At 37.2% G+C, this 14,619-nt stretch overlaps 1 protein-coding gene across 1 annotated transcript in view; it reads left to right on the top strand.

The window, feature by feature from the left end:
* Positions 1–891: 891 nt before the first annotated feature.
* rspo3 (R-spondin 3) overlaps positions 892–14,619 on the top strand; it is a 35,016-nt gene continuing 21,288 nt past the window's right edge. Inside the window, exons 1-3 of the mRNA XM_056475196.1 lie at positions 892–1,598; positions 11,664–11,858; positions 12,011–12,154. Of these exons, the coding sequence (XP_056331171.1) occupies positions 1,505–1,598; positions 11,664–11,858; positions 12,011–12,154 (433 nt within the window). The 5' untranslated portion in view covers positions 892–1,504. The remainder of the gene's footprint in view (positions 1,599–11,663; positions 11,859–12,010; positions 12,155–14,619) is intronic.

The following is a 14,619-nucleotide window of genomic DNA, read 5'->3' as shown; positions in this document are numbered from 1 at the left end:
ATACTGTGTAATTTACAAAAACCATTAAGTCTATCCATCTATCTATCTACACCGTTAACAATTTCCTGTAGCATCTACAGTAACTTACTGTAAATCAATTACAGCAAAAACACTGTATTTACATTCACAGCACCATTAATCTTGCTCTATTTGTATTTACAGAATTTTATGTATATTTTTACTGTAAAATATACAGTAATGCAACTTTAAAACACAATAACACGCTGCATAAATGTCCTACCATAAAGTATTGTTCAAATTACAGTTAAATACTGTGTAATTTACAAAATCATTAACAGTCTATCTATCTACAGTATCTATCTATCTATCTATCTATCTATCTATCTATCTATCTATCTATCTATCTATCTATCTATCTATCTATCTATCTATCTATCTATCTACATTTGTAACGATTTCCTGTAGCTTCTACAGTAACTTACTGTAAATCAATTACAGCAAAAACACTATTAACATTTACAGCACCATTAATTTTGCTCTATTTGTATTTACAGAATTTTATGTATATATTTACTGTTAAATATACAGTTATACAACTTTAAAACACAATAACATGCTGCATAAATGTCCTATCGTAAAATATTGTTTATAATACAGTTAAATACTGTGTAATTTATGAAAATCATTGACTATCTATCTATCTATCTATCTATCTATCTATCTATCTATCTATCTATCTATCTATCTATCTATCTATCTATCTATCGTCAATATGGTCTATCTATCTGTCTGTGTTTTTTCAAGGTTGTCTAGTTTAAAAAACGTGATATGCTGAAAAAAGCCCGTGTTGGTAGCCCGTGGGGTGTCTGACGTGGGGGGCTCGCCCTCTAAATAAACTTTGGAGTTCAGAGAGGGGAAAGAGACGGCAGAGAGCTGAAGTCATCAGTTACCAGACGAGCACACGAGCTGAGAGCAGGCGAGAGATAGTGAATTGCTCAACCGTGAAACTGTGAGCTATCGAGACTGAATAGAGAAAAGCGACGCTATTTACAAATCAGGTTTCACTGAAAAGTTCCTCGAGATGCTGTGATGAGGATGACGCGAAGACCTCCTACACGTCAAGCTCAATAAATAAAGTAACCTTCACACCTAGACGTGTCGTGCTGGATCACAGAGGGGAATACATACAGTCATTCGGGAAGACAATCCAACTTTTTTATCATCATGCCAGTTTAATTTGCTCGCCTCCCACCCATCTTTACGTTTTGCGCTGGATGGAGAACTAGCTCTTTTTCACTGTTTCCATGGAATGAGTGGCTCTCTCTTTGGATATCTCACAGTGGCACATATGTGGATTGCCTCCAATATGTTACTGCCGAATCGGCCCAGGTGCATATGGGCCATTGAAAATTCTGTTTCTTTTGCGCGTGAGCACAGCTGGGGCTTCTGCCCGGTTTAGGAATTACATATTGAGTATTGCACACATCACAGTGCGATAAGCGACATTGAAATTGACAAGACAAGCTTCATTCCCCTGATTACTATGCAATTGCAACTGATCTCCATTGTTTTGATCTTGCATTATATGGAATACACAAACTGTCAGCATCACGGCTCCAGGCACCGGACACACAAACGTAAGTTTTGCGCGCTACTGATCTGATGCTTTGCGCACACCTGCACTGTAGCGTACACTGGATGTTTGCGTGCATCACTTTTTGGTGGATATGATTCTTAAAACGTACTGTGGTAAAATCTTTCATTTTAAGAGACTTGAAAAATATAACACGATTTTAGGTTAAAAAAAAATAAATGGATGAATGAGGGTAAATGAATGAGAAATTGAATATTTTATTAATTGTATTTTATGTTATTGTACATGTGTCTAATATTTAAATATATTAAAAGTAATCAGAAATGACCGGGAACACCATCAACTCTTGCAATTTGACAAGCAAAAAAAATAATAAAATAGCTGACAATTCAGATATGTGTATGAATTATTATTAAGTTGAATAATTGTTATTTATGTTATTATGACAGCAGGAGCATCGATGTTTGCCCATTTTATGAGCTATGTTGTGATAAACATCCTGGGTTACCAAGAGCATAATATTTTTAAACCATATGGCAGTGGCTTTGTTTATGTGGTCTGGGGCTTTGACGCATCTTACTGTAGGCTATTTAAGCGATTTAATACATAATATATATACTATGCAATTGCAACTGATCTCCATTGTTTTGATATATATATATATATATATATATATATATATATATATATATATATATATATATATATATATATATATATATATATAAAACAGCAACGTATAAGAAACAACATGAATGAAATTGTGAAATCGTGATTGTAGACCTTAATGTAAATGCAATATTTTATGTAACTAATTTTGTTCCGTTCATATGTCCTGTGACATCTTTTTTCAGTAAAAGCAGCAGAGTAGTGCAAACTTTGTAAATACTTCAATAAATCTGTCTGATTTTCGTTTTTTTTGCTTTGGCTAGTTAGATATGATATCGATTTGATTTTACTAAGATATTTGGCCAGCTATACTTGTTGATTAACCTGGTTCTTATGATAGTTTTGGTTGTGATTGAACCGTCTTTGCACCAAAGACCTGGCAACCCTGAAAGACAGCACTGTCGCTTCACAGGATTTCTCAGTGAAACTGCGTCTGTCACTAAAATGTGGTTTTGTTGTTCATTGTTGATATTTAATGGCTTATTTTGAGAAATACATAAAGTACGCGACACCACATTGAGCTGGGGAGTAAATATAACAGCAATTGTGCACCATAGATGAATTTTTGATGGAAAAACGTTGCTTTGAGGTAAAAGACGCGCGATTTACGACAGATGTTTTCTTTTTAGTGAACACATGTGTAATTTGATTCGCACACGTAACTTATGTCTACGAGGAAGAGACTGCTAGTTTAATCATGCAATTTAGCTACATCATTTATCTTTGTGGCTTCATTGTCGTTTCAACTTCCATTTACAAGTAATAATTGCTGGTGTTTTGCTGTCTCGTGCTGTCATTTTTGTACTCAGTGCGAACTTTAAATAATTAATGTGTATACCATTGTTATATTTTCATTGTGCACAACTTATACAGCATGAGTGTCTAGTTGAATTTCTTGTTTGGATCGCTCTCTAGCGGCCACTGCATTGCGCAGTAAGCCTTTCAACCAAGTAGCGCGGTTGGTGGCTTTTTCTGCTCGCCAACACATTTCTATACTAAATATTGACAAACTTGCTTTCATTTTTCAGTTTGCAACAACTGTGGAGCCAATAGAAGCAAAAGCGGAAATTTATTTAACTTTTCAGCTCAACATTATCTCACACCAGCCCAGGGCTATTTCGCCACCTGTAGTTGAGTGCCTAAAGTACCTGTCAAGAAGTTTTATAGTTTAAGATAACACGATAACACATTCCCAGTTTTGTTCGAAATGACATTTTAATCAGAAGCATTTCTCAAGGTTGTAACCAAATATTCAGGATTGTGAGGAACCTTGTGTAATTTGGGGATCATGTCTCCCCCCTCACTCTCTGTGTTGGTCATAGCACTGGATGAAGTGTTTATATGAATATTTTTGGTTAACATGGGAGAGAGAAACAACATTTCGGTAACCGAGCACTGAAATAAGTAATGCATGCTCCTGAGTGTGATTTTCATTTCAATAAGCAATTGCAAGTATGACTTTAAAGGCCTAATTAGAACGACTGCGTAAACATTTGGTCCAAGTTAGTTGGTGACAAAGCCAATTAGATGCAAATGCATAGCTTTGGGTATCAGGGAGCCACAAAAATGCCATCATGGCTATGTGGCTCTCTGTGTGTTATTTTATCGCCGAAAGAACAAAATGATATTATGGAATTCAAAATGCAAAACGCTTATCCATATTTTTTTAGTTTTAAACGGAAATGATGCCAGAACTGTGGACTGTGGTCAGGACATTGTCTTCAGCATGCTAAATGTGTTTTCTTATGTGGTATATGGGGAAACTATTATGTTTAATCAAACTCTGACAGCTAATTAGATCAATACACAGCTGTCTTTTCGAATTAAAATATAGAGGGAATGGTTTTAGTTCAGCCCTAATGAACAGATTCATTTCACTCATTTCAGCATATTTGATGTTTTAAAATATTCAGAATAGATGTGAACGGAGCAAAAATGCTTTACTTACTTAGATTTTTTGTCTTGATTCTAGTCCAAATATCAAAAAGTCTTAAACCAAGAAGCATTTTCTAGACAAAGAAAAAATTATTGTCTTGTTTTAAGAAATAAAATGCCCCAAATAAATGATTTTTTCCTTTAAAAAAGTAAAATAATCTGCCATTGGGGTCTTCTTGTTTTTTCATTTTGAATAGTCATCAAGACTATGTTGCTTACCCAATTATTTTGCTTGTTTTATGGGAAAATGTATTTAATTTTAGCATTTTATTTCTTAAAATGAGACGATATGTATTGCTTAGAAATGTTTCTTGATTTAAGAATTTTTAGATATTTGGACTAGCACAAGTCAAGAAAAGCATTTTTTGCAGTGAAGAGATTTTGTCAAGTGAGATGCGATCCTGGATTAACATCTATGTTGATCCTGTAACATCATTTTTGTTTGAAAATCTAATCCATACATATTCCCTACTCTTAAACCCAACCATAACTGTAAATTATTCCCAAAAACTAAATAGTTGAATAACAATAGAAGTGCATAAACCTAACCGTAAGCCTAAAGTTAATATTAAACAGTAAAGGTATCCCTTAATTTTGATTGGCTGATTGGAATGTTATATGTTAATCAAGGAACATGTCCCACTTGGTGAAATCAGGTAGGAGAGTTACAGGTGTACAGGAATGATGGATAAATGTAGTCAAATAAATGGTACACTGTAAAACCCGAAAAGTTAAGGTAACTCAAACTGTTTGAAGAAACTGATCGCAACAAACCATTTAAGTTCAAAAACTATTCCTAATGAGTACCTGGTACTTAATCCATTTGAGTAAACAAAGTAATTTGAGCACAGTAAACCCAATAAATGAAGAGAACTCAAACCAACTGAGTACTGTAAAACTAATAAGTTAAGGCAACTCAAACTGTTTGAGGAAACCGATTGCAACAAACCATTTGAGTTAAATAACTAATCCATATGAGTACTGTGAACTTACTCCATTTAAGTTGAAGTAATAAGGTATTTAATTAACTCATTACCTTCAACACCGAGTTCAAAACTCTTTTCAAATGAGTGCAATTAACTTTCAGTAAATTTTGAGTTAACTACACTCATTTCATTTGAAAAAGTTGACTGTTGGATTTTACAGTGTAGTGGTGTGTGGCAGACACTTTTACAGTGACATGCATGATAACCGTTGTCTCTCTATGCACCAGCCTTCATCAGTGGCTAATTAAGAGACTTTGAAATGTCTGTGATGGACAGAAACAGGGGTGAAGGACCATGGCTAATTTATCAGTTCACAGCGAGTGACCAAACGGTCGCCTGACCTCAAACATTTCCTGTCTTCTGTCTCTGTGTCTCCTCATTGACAAGTACAAGCCACAAGATGTTGATTTGCGTGTAAAATTGACACCTTTTTAGTGTTTGTAGACTTTAAATAGGTCCAAAAAACAGTATTACCATTAAGAAACCATTTTAGATTTCACACAGAGAGCCTTTCAGGGAACTGCTCTTAAAAGAATATTTTTTGTATTATTGAGGAAGAACAATATAATAATCTAAAGTACATTTTCTACTGCAATTGATGTTTTAGTTAGAACCACTGATATCAGTATGCACTACCTGACAAAAGTCTTGTCGTCGGTTTCAGTTGTAAGAGCAACAAATAATAACTTGACTTCTAGTTGATCGTTTGGAAAAGTGACAGAAGGTAAATTTTTCAGATGAATCATCTGTTGAACTGCATCACAATCATCACAAATACTGAAAAAGACCTACTGGAACCCGCATGGACCCAAGATTCTTAAAGAAATCAGTCAAGATTGGTGAAGGAAAATCATGGTTTGGGGTTACATTCAGTATGCGAGCATGCGAGAGATCTGCAGAGTGGAGGGCAAAAACAACAGCCTGAGATATCTAGACATTTGTGCTGCCCATGACAATATAAACCACAGGAGAGGGAAAATTCTTCAGCAGGATAGCGCTCCTTCTCATACTTCAGCCTCCACATCAAAGTTCCGGAAAGCAAAGAAGGTCAATGTGCTCCAGGATTGGCCAGCCAAGTCACAAGATGTAAACATTATTGAGTATGTCTGGGGTAAGATGATGGAGGAGGCATTGAAGATGAATCCAATGAATCTTGATGATCTCTGGGAGTCCTGCAAGAATGCTTTCTTTGCCATTCCAGATGACTTTATTAATAAGTTATTTGAGTCATTGCAGAGATGTGTGGATGCAGTCGTCCAAGCTCATGAGAGTTATACACAATATTAAATCCTTTTCCACTGCACCATGACTTTATATTCTATACTGTATATTATTTCTGTTAAGTGACAAGACTTTTGTCTAAGCAAAGTCAGATCTTACTGTCCTAATTAATTAAAAATCAAGGCATGATCATATTTATGTTGGTTAAATAAGCGTAATCTAGAGGCCTTTGCCTTTGTATAAGCCACTTCTGATACCAAATGATCAACTAGAAGTCAAGTTATTATTTGTTGTTCCTAAAACTTGGATAGGCTTTTGTCAGGTAGTGTATAACCTTTATGATACTATAAGCATCACACAGTGGACCATATAAAGGTGAGGCCTTACAAATAATGTCCCACACAGATTTATCACTGCCACTTGAATAAAATCATGGCTGTGCTTTTTTTGTACATTATCTTTGCTTGTGTGTGGCCTCCCTGTGTTGTAAATATCCCAGGAAATTAATTGTGTCGGCTTGCCTCACCGACTCAGACCACAAGTTTTTGGGCAAAAAGCAAATGCTTTTGTTTAATGTCGATGGCTGACATTTTGTTATTTAATTAAGTTTTACTCTGCCGTTTTACCGATAGATTCTGGGAACGCTTGCTTGTGCGGTTGTCGAGTTTGAACCGTGGCGAAGCGATTTCGAACATTCGGATTTCAGGAGTGCTTGTGCGGTTGTTATGCAAGCCGACCCGAGGGCTGTGGCAGTGCAAGGGCAGGCAGAATTCCTCCGTGTAAAGGGTTCTGTGAATTAGAGAGCTTTGGCAGGAACACATGTGGGCAAATGGACAGCAGTTGTAAAGATTGCTTAGATATGTCAAACAGAATATCCTTGATCTATGGCAATCTGGCGGCCAAGACTGAACTCTGGGAATCAGGGGAGGAAGACAGAAAAACAACATTGATGCCCTTGCTCGAGTTCAGTATTATGGAATGTAAGAGCAAGATCTTTCTATCTGTCCTTCTGTATATCTGAAAGCTGTAAACTTGGTTTTACCTTTTTTTTTTAAGAAGACAATTTTTAACATGTAATTTAGCGTAACAATGGTTTTAATAGTTTAAATTTGTAATAAATATTTTTCTATAACATATAAATTTGGGTGTACTAGTTTTTGGACCATTATCGTAAGTTATTTTGTTAGATAAACTCCAGATTTGGCTTCAGAAATGACTAAACTAATGTATATATACAAATATAATATTGTATAGCTTCCTATTAAAAATATGAATTTAAAAAATAGATTTGTGAGGGGTGTACTTGTATATGCTGAGCACTGTAGCATATTGAAGAGAGTCATTTGATGACATGAAAGAAAGACACTGTGACACTCTGAAAAGACAATAACTAACTAATTGTTAGTGTAGATATCCATACTAGACCACTATCTTTACTAGGTTTTTCCCATGGCAGCTATTTTAACCATTTAAATATGTCTGTTTGTTGCTTATTTAACAAGAACATGTTAAATTACGTGACACCAATACATACAGTTGAAATCAGAAATATTAAACCCCCTTTGGGTGACGCAGTGGGTAGCATGCCACTACTCTTGAGTACTTTTAAAATTTAACAATTTTTACTCATACTTTAAGTAATATTTACTCTACTTAGACTACATTTTTGGGCAAGTAATGGTACTTGAGTGTGAATTTTCAGTACACTTTACACCACTGTTAAAATGTGCTGTTACCTGGTGAAATTATTGTTTATTCAAATTACTAGGAATCATACTTATGATGTCTTTTATCATTATCAGAATTGTTTTTAGAGGCAAAAAGACAACCTTTTAAGCCTGTTAAAATTATGTTAGTGACCATTGTTTCTGGTACTTTCTTAAGTGCTGTCTTACAGTTAAAATTTGCTGATGGTTGCTGAAATTCTCAACATGCTTTCAAGCCATATCATTTCAACTTCCGTGAAAGTACAAGCCATATTTTTCCTCTCTGAAGTTGAGCTTGAGCAATCTTCATTTTGCCCTGCCTCACCCTCATCCAGATAATCTGAACCCGCTTCTAAAACACAGCACAGCTTTAAGCGTCTGACCGTTCAGAGACACCTGGAACTGATTGACTTCAATCACAGATGCTCACCGATACTCATTTTTTACCCTGCTCGATTTAGTGAGGTACTTTGCTGTATGATACGATTAAATCAGTAAACGTCTGTTCTTCTCACAGTAACTGTGAACTCGATCACTTTTGACTTCTTCAGTTCCCCAGCCAAAACATTGAGGCAATAGTGCATCGATGTCATGGACAATCCCTCAGGCAAAGAAACTGCAGAAAACTCTTTGAATGCACTTCTCAGAAATATCTCTATTCATTTTCAGGGTCTGCCATCAGGTCATGCAACAGGTCAGCTTTATAAGTTAAGAGTGAGAGTGTTTTCTAAATATGTCACTTGCACACTGAGTAACCCCTCCGTCATGCATTTGTGGTGGGCCGCTTCTGCAGGTTTTCGCAGCTGGAGGTCTGCAGGAAAGACGAGATGATTCTGTCTGGGATTTTGTGACAGTGAGGCGGCTCTGTTTGCGCGCTTATGAACACAAAGGCTACTGTGCTGTCGTTTGCGTGCAAACCCCGGTATGCAACGTGTCTCTGTTGATTAGTTTCTCTGCCGCGAGAATCCACAGATGACTGTGCTTCCTGTCGTGTTTATTATTACACTACATTATGGTCACTGCTGTAGCCTTAATTGATGGCTCTGTTCTTTCTTCGGAGAACCTGGAACCATTTAGTCATACCCACCATTCCTGTTTGCTCTTATAAATGTTGAGAATGTCCACGTAAATGCCAAGTATATTTTGTTGTAACTATAGGTGCTGGTGGATAAAGAGAGGTTTTCTGTTTGGTTTTCAGGTCTCAATACACGCATTAGGTTAAGACATCATGTTGTTTTATGAACAGTGAAACATGACTTGAGCATTTTACATTTATATATTTGGTATTAGCTTGCACTAACCCATGTGACCAATGAGAGGTTTAGCAGTTTATCAGTGGTTTATTTTAATATCATTATACAATACAGACTAGTGAGATTTTATTAGGGACCAAGCACTTCTTCTTCTTCTTCTCCGAAATGAATTGCGATTTTGAGGGTCTAAACATGTCATAAAACTCACAAAACTTTGCGCACACGCCCCAGAAGTGGCAAAAATTTACGTTTGTTATAGGTTTCGGAAGTGAGTGTGGCTAAATGACTCGACAGCGCCACCTATGCGCTTTTTATGGACTGGCCCCCGAGCTACGATTTACACACACCAGTCAAACATGCCAATACTGTCTTTCGGAGCGAAATCTCAAACCCAACAGGAAGTTGGCTATTTTGAACTTCCTCCACTGAAAAAGTGCAGTTTTTGCCATTTCCAGGCATTGTACTTTAACAAACTCATTCATTCATTTTCTTTTCGGCTTAGTCCCTTTATTCATCAGGGGTCACCACAGCGGAATGAATCACCAACTTATCCAGCATATGCTTTACGCAGCGAATACCCTACCAGCTGTAACCCATCACTGGGAAACATTCATACACAGTCATTCACACTCATACACTATGGACAATTTAGCTTACCCAATTCACCTATACCACATGTCTTTGGACTTGTGGTGGAAACCGGAACACCCAGAGAAAACCCATGCAAACACGGGGAGAACATGCAAACTCCAACTTTAACAAACTCCTCCTACGGGTTAGGGATCAGATTAACACCAAAATTGGATATTGTCATCTAAAGGCCTTGGCGATGTAAATGGTGAAGATCTAGAGTTTTCGTTGAAGGGCGAGTCTGTGGCGGCCTCTCAAACTTTGACGATTCGCCATGAAAAAGGAAGTCGTTATAATTAGGCATGCATTGTCTGATCTGCCTCAAAATTCACACGTTTGATAACAGTCCTGACCTGAACACGTTTACATGCCAATATCCAGTTACAGTTATAACGCCACCTGCTTGCAACAGGAAATTACATGTTTTACACTGTAACACACTCCTCCCACAAATTTTATCATATCCTATCCATGTTCCATTAGTTTAATCCAAAGGCCTTTGTGATGCTAAATTGTGAAGATCTAGAATTTTCTAGAGTTTTCAAAAAGATCTACTTTTACAATTTGACACATGCAAACCACTGCAGAAATGTTCTAACCAACAGGCCCATGTCATATCCAGTACAGATACTTAATAAAGTACCTACTATGAATTAAAAGCATTAACGTATGCTGTTTTTTGTTTTCACAAACTTTGGAGACATAACATAAATTCCGCTTTTAAATACCAGGTCACCTGTAGCTTTCGTCATGAGCCACAGCTGTGTTCAAAATGACATTTTCAAAGTGCACTACGAAGGCAACGCAATTGTAAACATGAATATCGCAAAAACTGAACTGTAAAAATACTTTGAAAGCAAATTATACCTAGGAGAGATGACTTTACTGCTTTTTTTAATCATTCCAAGTTTAAATATCAGAATGTTCTAAACGAATAGGGCACAGGGGGATAACTGGGAATAGAACAGCCAGGAACTATGTTTCTAACTACAGCTCCAGAGGTAAAGTTGCAAGCATACAAGTTTGCAACGCAGTTTGCGAATGTTCATTGGAACGATGGATTTGGGAAACGCCAAATCAACAAACTATGTTTGTAACAACGGAACTTGCAACCTTAGGTGTCTAACGATGGTTTTCAGAAACGCACCCCAAGTTAGAACTAGTTTGAATTATAAAAGTTTTGAAGCGAAGCAATTATTGCGTTATAAGACAAAACCAGTTACAGGCAACAATAAACATTTATCTAAATGTGCTACATTTCAAGCTAATATTGTTTGTCTTTTTTGCTTTTGATTCCTGCGGTAATGACAAGCCAACTCCTAAATATACAAATATGATTATTGCTGTTTACAAATATTACAAACCCAATTACAAGTGAAAAAAAAGGCCTAAACAGAAACTAGTAGTTTCATATACCACAAAACAAAAACAAAAAAATTTAATTGTCTTAAATCCATTATACACTGTACAAAATGCAGGGCTCCACACAATCTATTCATGTTGTCTCAATGCTAATCGATTAAGTTAACTTAACCCATTTAAGCATATTAAACATAAAACAATCAAGCTTTTCCCAAAACATCTCAATAAACATGTTGTTTCAGCTCATTTTAAATAAGTAGATTTAACAAGTACCAAAAATAAGTTCCCAAATCTTTCGATTTTGAAGTGATTTGATGCTGAAATAAAGATGCTCTTTGTATCACAGAGGGATCAGGCGTGAGCTCCCAGGGCTGCCAGGGAGGCTGTCAGACCTGCTCGGTTTACAATGGCTGTCTGACCTGCAAACCCAAGCTTTTTATTCACCTGGAGAGGGACGGGATGAGGCAGATCGGAGTGTGCCTGGCTTCCTGCCCCAATGGTTTCTACGGCACACGTTCCCCAGACAGGAACGACTGCATAAGTAAGAGTCTCAGTTTCTGCATGAAACACTTACACTACAGAGGACTGTATTTCATAGTTATGGTAATAAAGCAATGGGCAGTGGCCTGTGTATTTCAGCATTGTCTTCTCAGTTCAGGTGATGTGGTAATGAGTGTGTAACCTGTCTTGCAGAGTGTGGGTCAGAGTGCGACTCCTGCTTTAACAGGAACTTTTGCCTGCGCTGCAGAGCAGGATCCTACTTGCACAAGGGCAAGTGCATGGAGAGCTGTCCAGATGGGCTGGTGCCCAGTGATACCAAGAAAGAGTGTGTTGCTGGTGAGTGCCCAGTTTACAGTCAAACCAAAAAATATATTCAAACACCTTCAACATTTCTCTCATTATCACAGTTTAATTGCTATAATTTAGAAAAATGGTAATTAAAATATAAGAACTCTTTTTGTTATTTGCAATTAAAGGGATAGTTCAACCAAAAATGAAAATTGGCTCATTAGCCGCATTTCCACTGTTGGGCCAGTGTGAGCCAGGGCTTTTTTCAGACCGGGCCGTGTCAATCGCCTGGGAGCTTGAGCAGTGAGGCCGAAATCATGTCGCGTTTCCACTGTCGGGCTAGTAGCTCGCAGTGCGTCACCCCCGCCCCCAGAATGTCCCTCGAATTAAACATCACACAACCCACCCAGTTCAGCGGGAATCAGGCAGGCAGATAAAGCACACCATTGCATCATCACGAAACGATTAAAGACAACAGAAACAAACAAATTACACATTTCTGTACAGCATTACGTTATAAATCTATACGCACAGACCCATGTATTTCCACGCATTATATTTGTTTATATTCAGCTATCTACATTTAAAATTTCATTTTTTAATTTTACCATGTCATATAAAAACATAAACACTTGTTTGAGGACATAAAACAAACAAATAAACCCAGCCGCTCGCGGCATCAACAGAGCTGTCAAGCGAGCGCTCTTTCGGCCAGTCTCTCACACACATGCATCTAAACGCGCATGTTTCATCTTTAAAACTTGACAAAAACTCTCGACAATTGAAAGTTACTGGCTGCTGTGTCTTTAATGAGATGTAAAGATTATTATGCGTTATTGAAACATCAAGGAGGATGCAGCAAGGCAATATCACTTATAAATTAAAACTACTTTATTATTTTATGCAACAGCCTTACATTTAAAAGGGAAACATAAGGGCGATCATAAGCAAGAAGACCCGTAGCCTATAAGGTGTTTTTTGGAATAGCCTATTTTGTGTTTTTCTTTGCCTTATTTATTTATTTTTTGGCACTCCTGTGTGATCGGAAAACCAGTGTGCTGGCCTTCTTTGGCTTAAGGTATTCGGCGGGCCCGTATCAGGCCCCGGAAGTGATGGTGGAAGCGCGACTGGCCCTGGCTCGCCCTGGCACGCTCGCTTTGAGCGCGATAATGGAAAAGTGGCTATTGTTTACTCACCCTCAAGTGGTTCAAAAGCTTCATGAATTTCTTTCTTCTGTTGTTGGACACTGAAGTTAAAAGCCTGTAACTACTGACTTTTATAGTAGGAAAAACAAATACTATTGAAGTCAGTGGTTTCCAGCATCTATCTTATTTTGTGTTCAACAGAGAAAAGAAATTCAGACAGGTTTGGAACAAGTTAAGGGTGAGTGAATAATGACAGAATTGTCCAATTTTGGGTGAACTATCCCTTTAATCTGCATCAGAACAATTTCACCTGGATATAATGGCTTACAATTAATCAATATTCATTCAGACATCTGTTAGCATGACCATATTTACACAACTAGCCACCTTTAGCCACAACAATAGCCTGCAGGCTCTGATGACAAGCCAACTGCAATGATTGTTGCTGAGTACAAGTATTACAAACATTTTGGCAAGTGAAATAAAATGCCTAAAATGAAACCAGTAGTTTCAGGTTCCAGAAAAACATAATTGCCTCATATCATTGCACTCCCCAGATCTTTACATTTTTAACACACAAGTTGGTTTATCCTAAAGTAAAGATGCAGCAGCTCAGTTCCTATCACTTTCTAGTCCACTTTATAAAGAGTTTTTGGCTTTTAAATTAACTTTCTATTTTCATTCATTTAAAAATTTTGGTGGCAAAACTTATCACAATTATGACGAGTTCAGACTGCACGATTTTTAAAGTAGTCGTGTCACAGATGTTTTACACTGCATGATTATCTGGGGTAGCACTCTGTCGCTGCTGTGTTAACACTGCAAGATGGATCGGCGACAGGGGGTTTCACGCTGCATGACTTTACAATAGGAAGAATCGCTGACAACTTTGTCCAAATTATGTCTCACAACCAAACACATGTAGTATATCCTTTGTTATTAAATACATAATGAGAAAGAAGCCTTTAATAAGGGTAGAAAATGTATTTATTTTTTTTCTTTTTTGACCCGGTTGTGATATTGCTCACATAGGTGCTCCTGCCAAATTTCCACTAGTTTTTCCTCCGTTTCTTGGGTGCAAATAAACTGAAAGTTAGCACTTTTAACTTCTCCTACAACCTCCCGCTGGCCTGCAGATACTCAAACTAGTGGATGCTGCTCTCTCATTGGCTGTAGGTAATCGCCGATGTTATTTTCAATCAGAACACATTTCACATGGTTTAACTTTGAATGGCCGACAGGTCCAGATATTTAGCATGCCAAATATCTCATGGGCATCAGCGACTCATCGGCGATTCTCTCAGATCGTGTCTTTGATAGTTCACACTGTGCGATTGTTAATCATGTGAACAAGCACCGATTTGTCTG

The sequence above is a fragment of the Danio aesculapii genome, chromosome 16 (assembly GCF_903798145.1).
Source record: "Danio aesculapii chromosome 16, fDanAes4.1, whole genome shotgun sequence".
Classification (NCBI taxonomy): domain Eukaryota; kingdom Metazoa; phylum Chordata; class Actinopteri; order Cypriniformes; family Danionidae; genus Danio; species Danio aesculapii.
The sequence above is the reverse complement of the archived record's forward strand: the minus strand, read 5'-3'. Positions and strand labels throughout refer to the sequence as shown.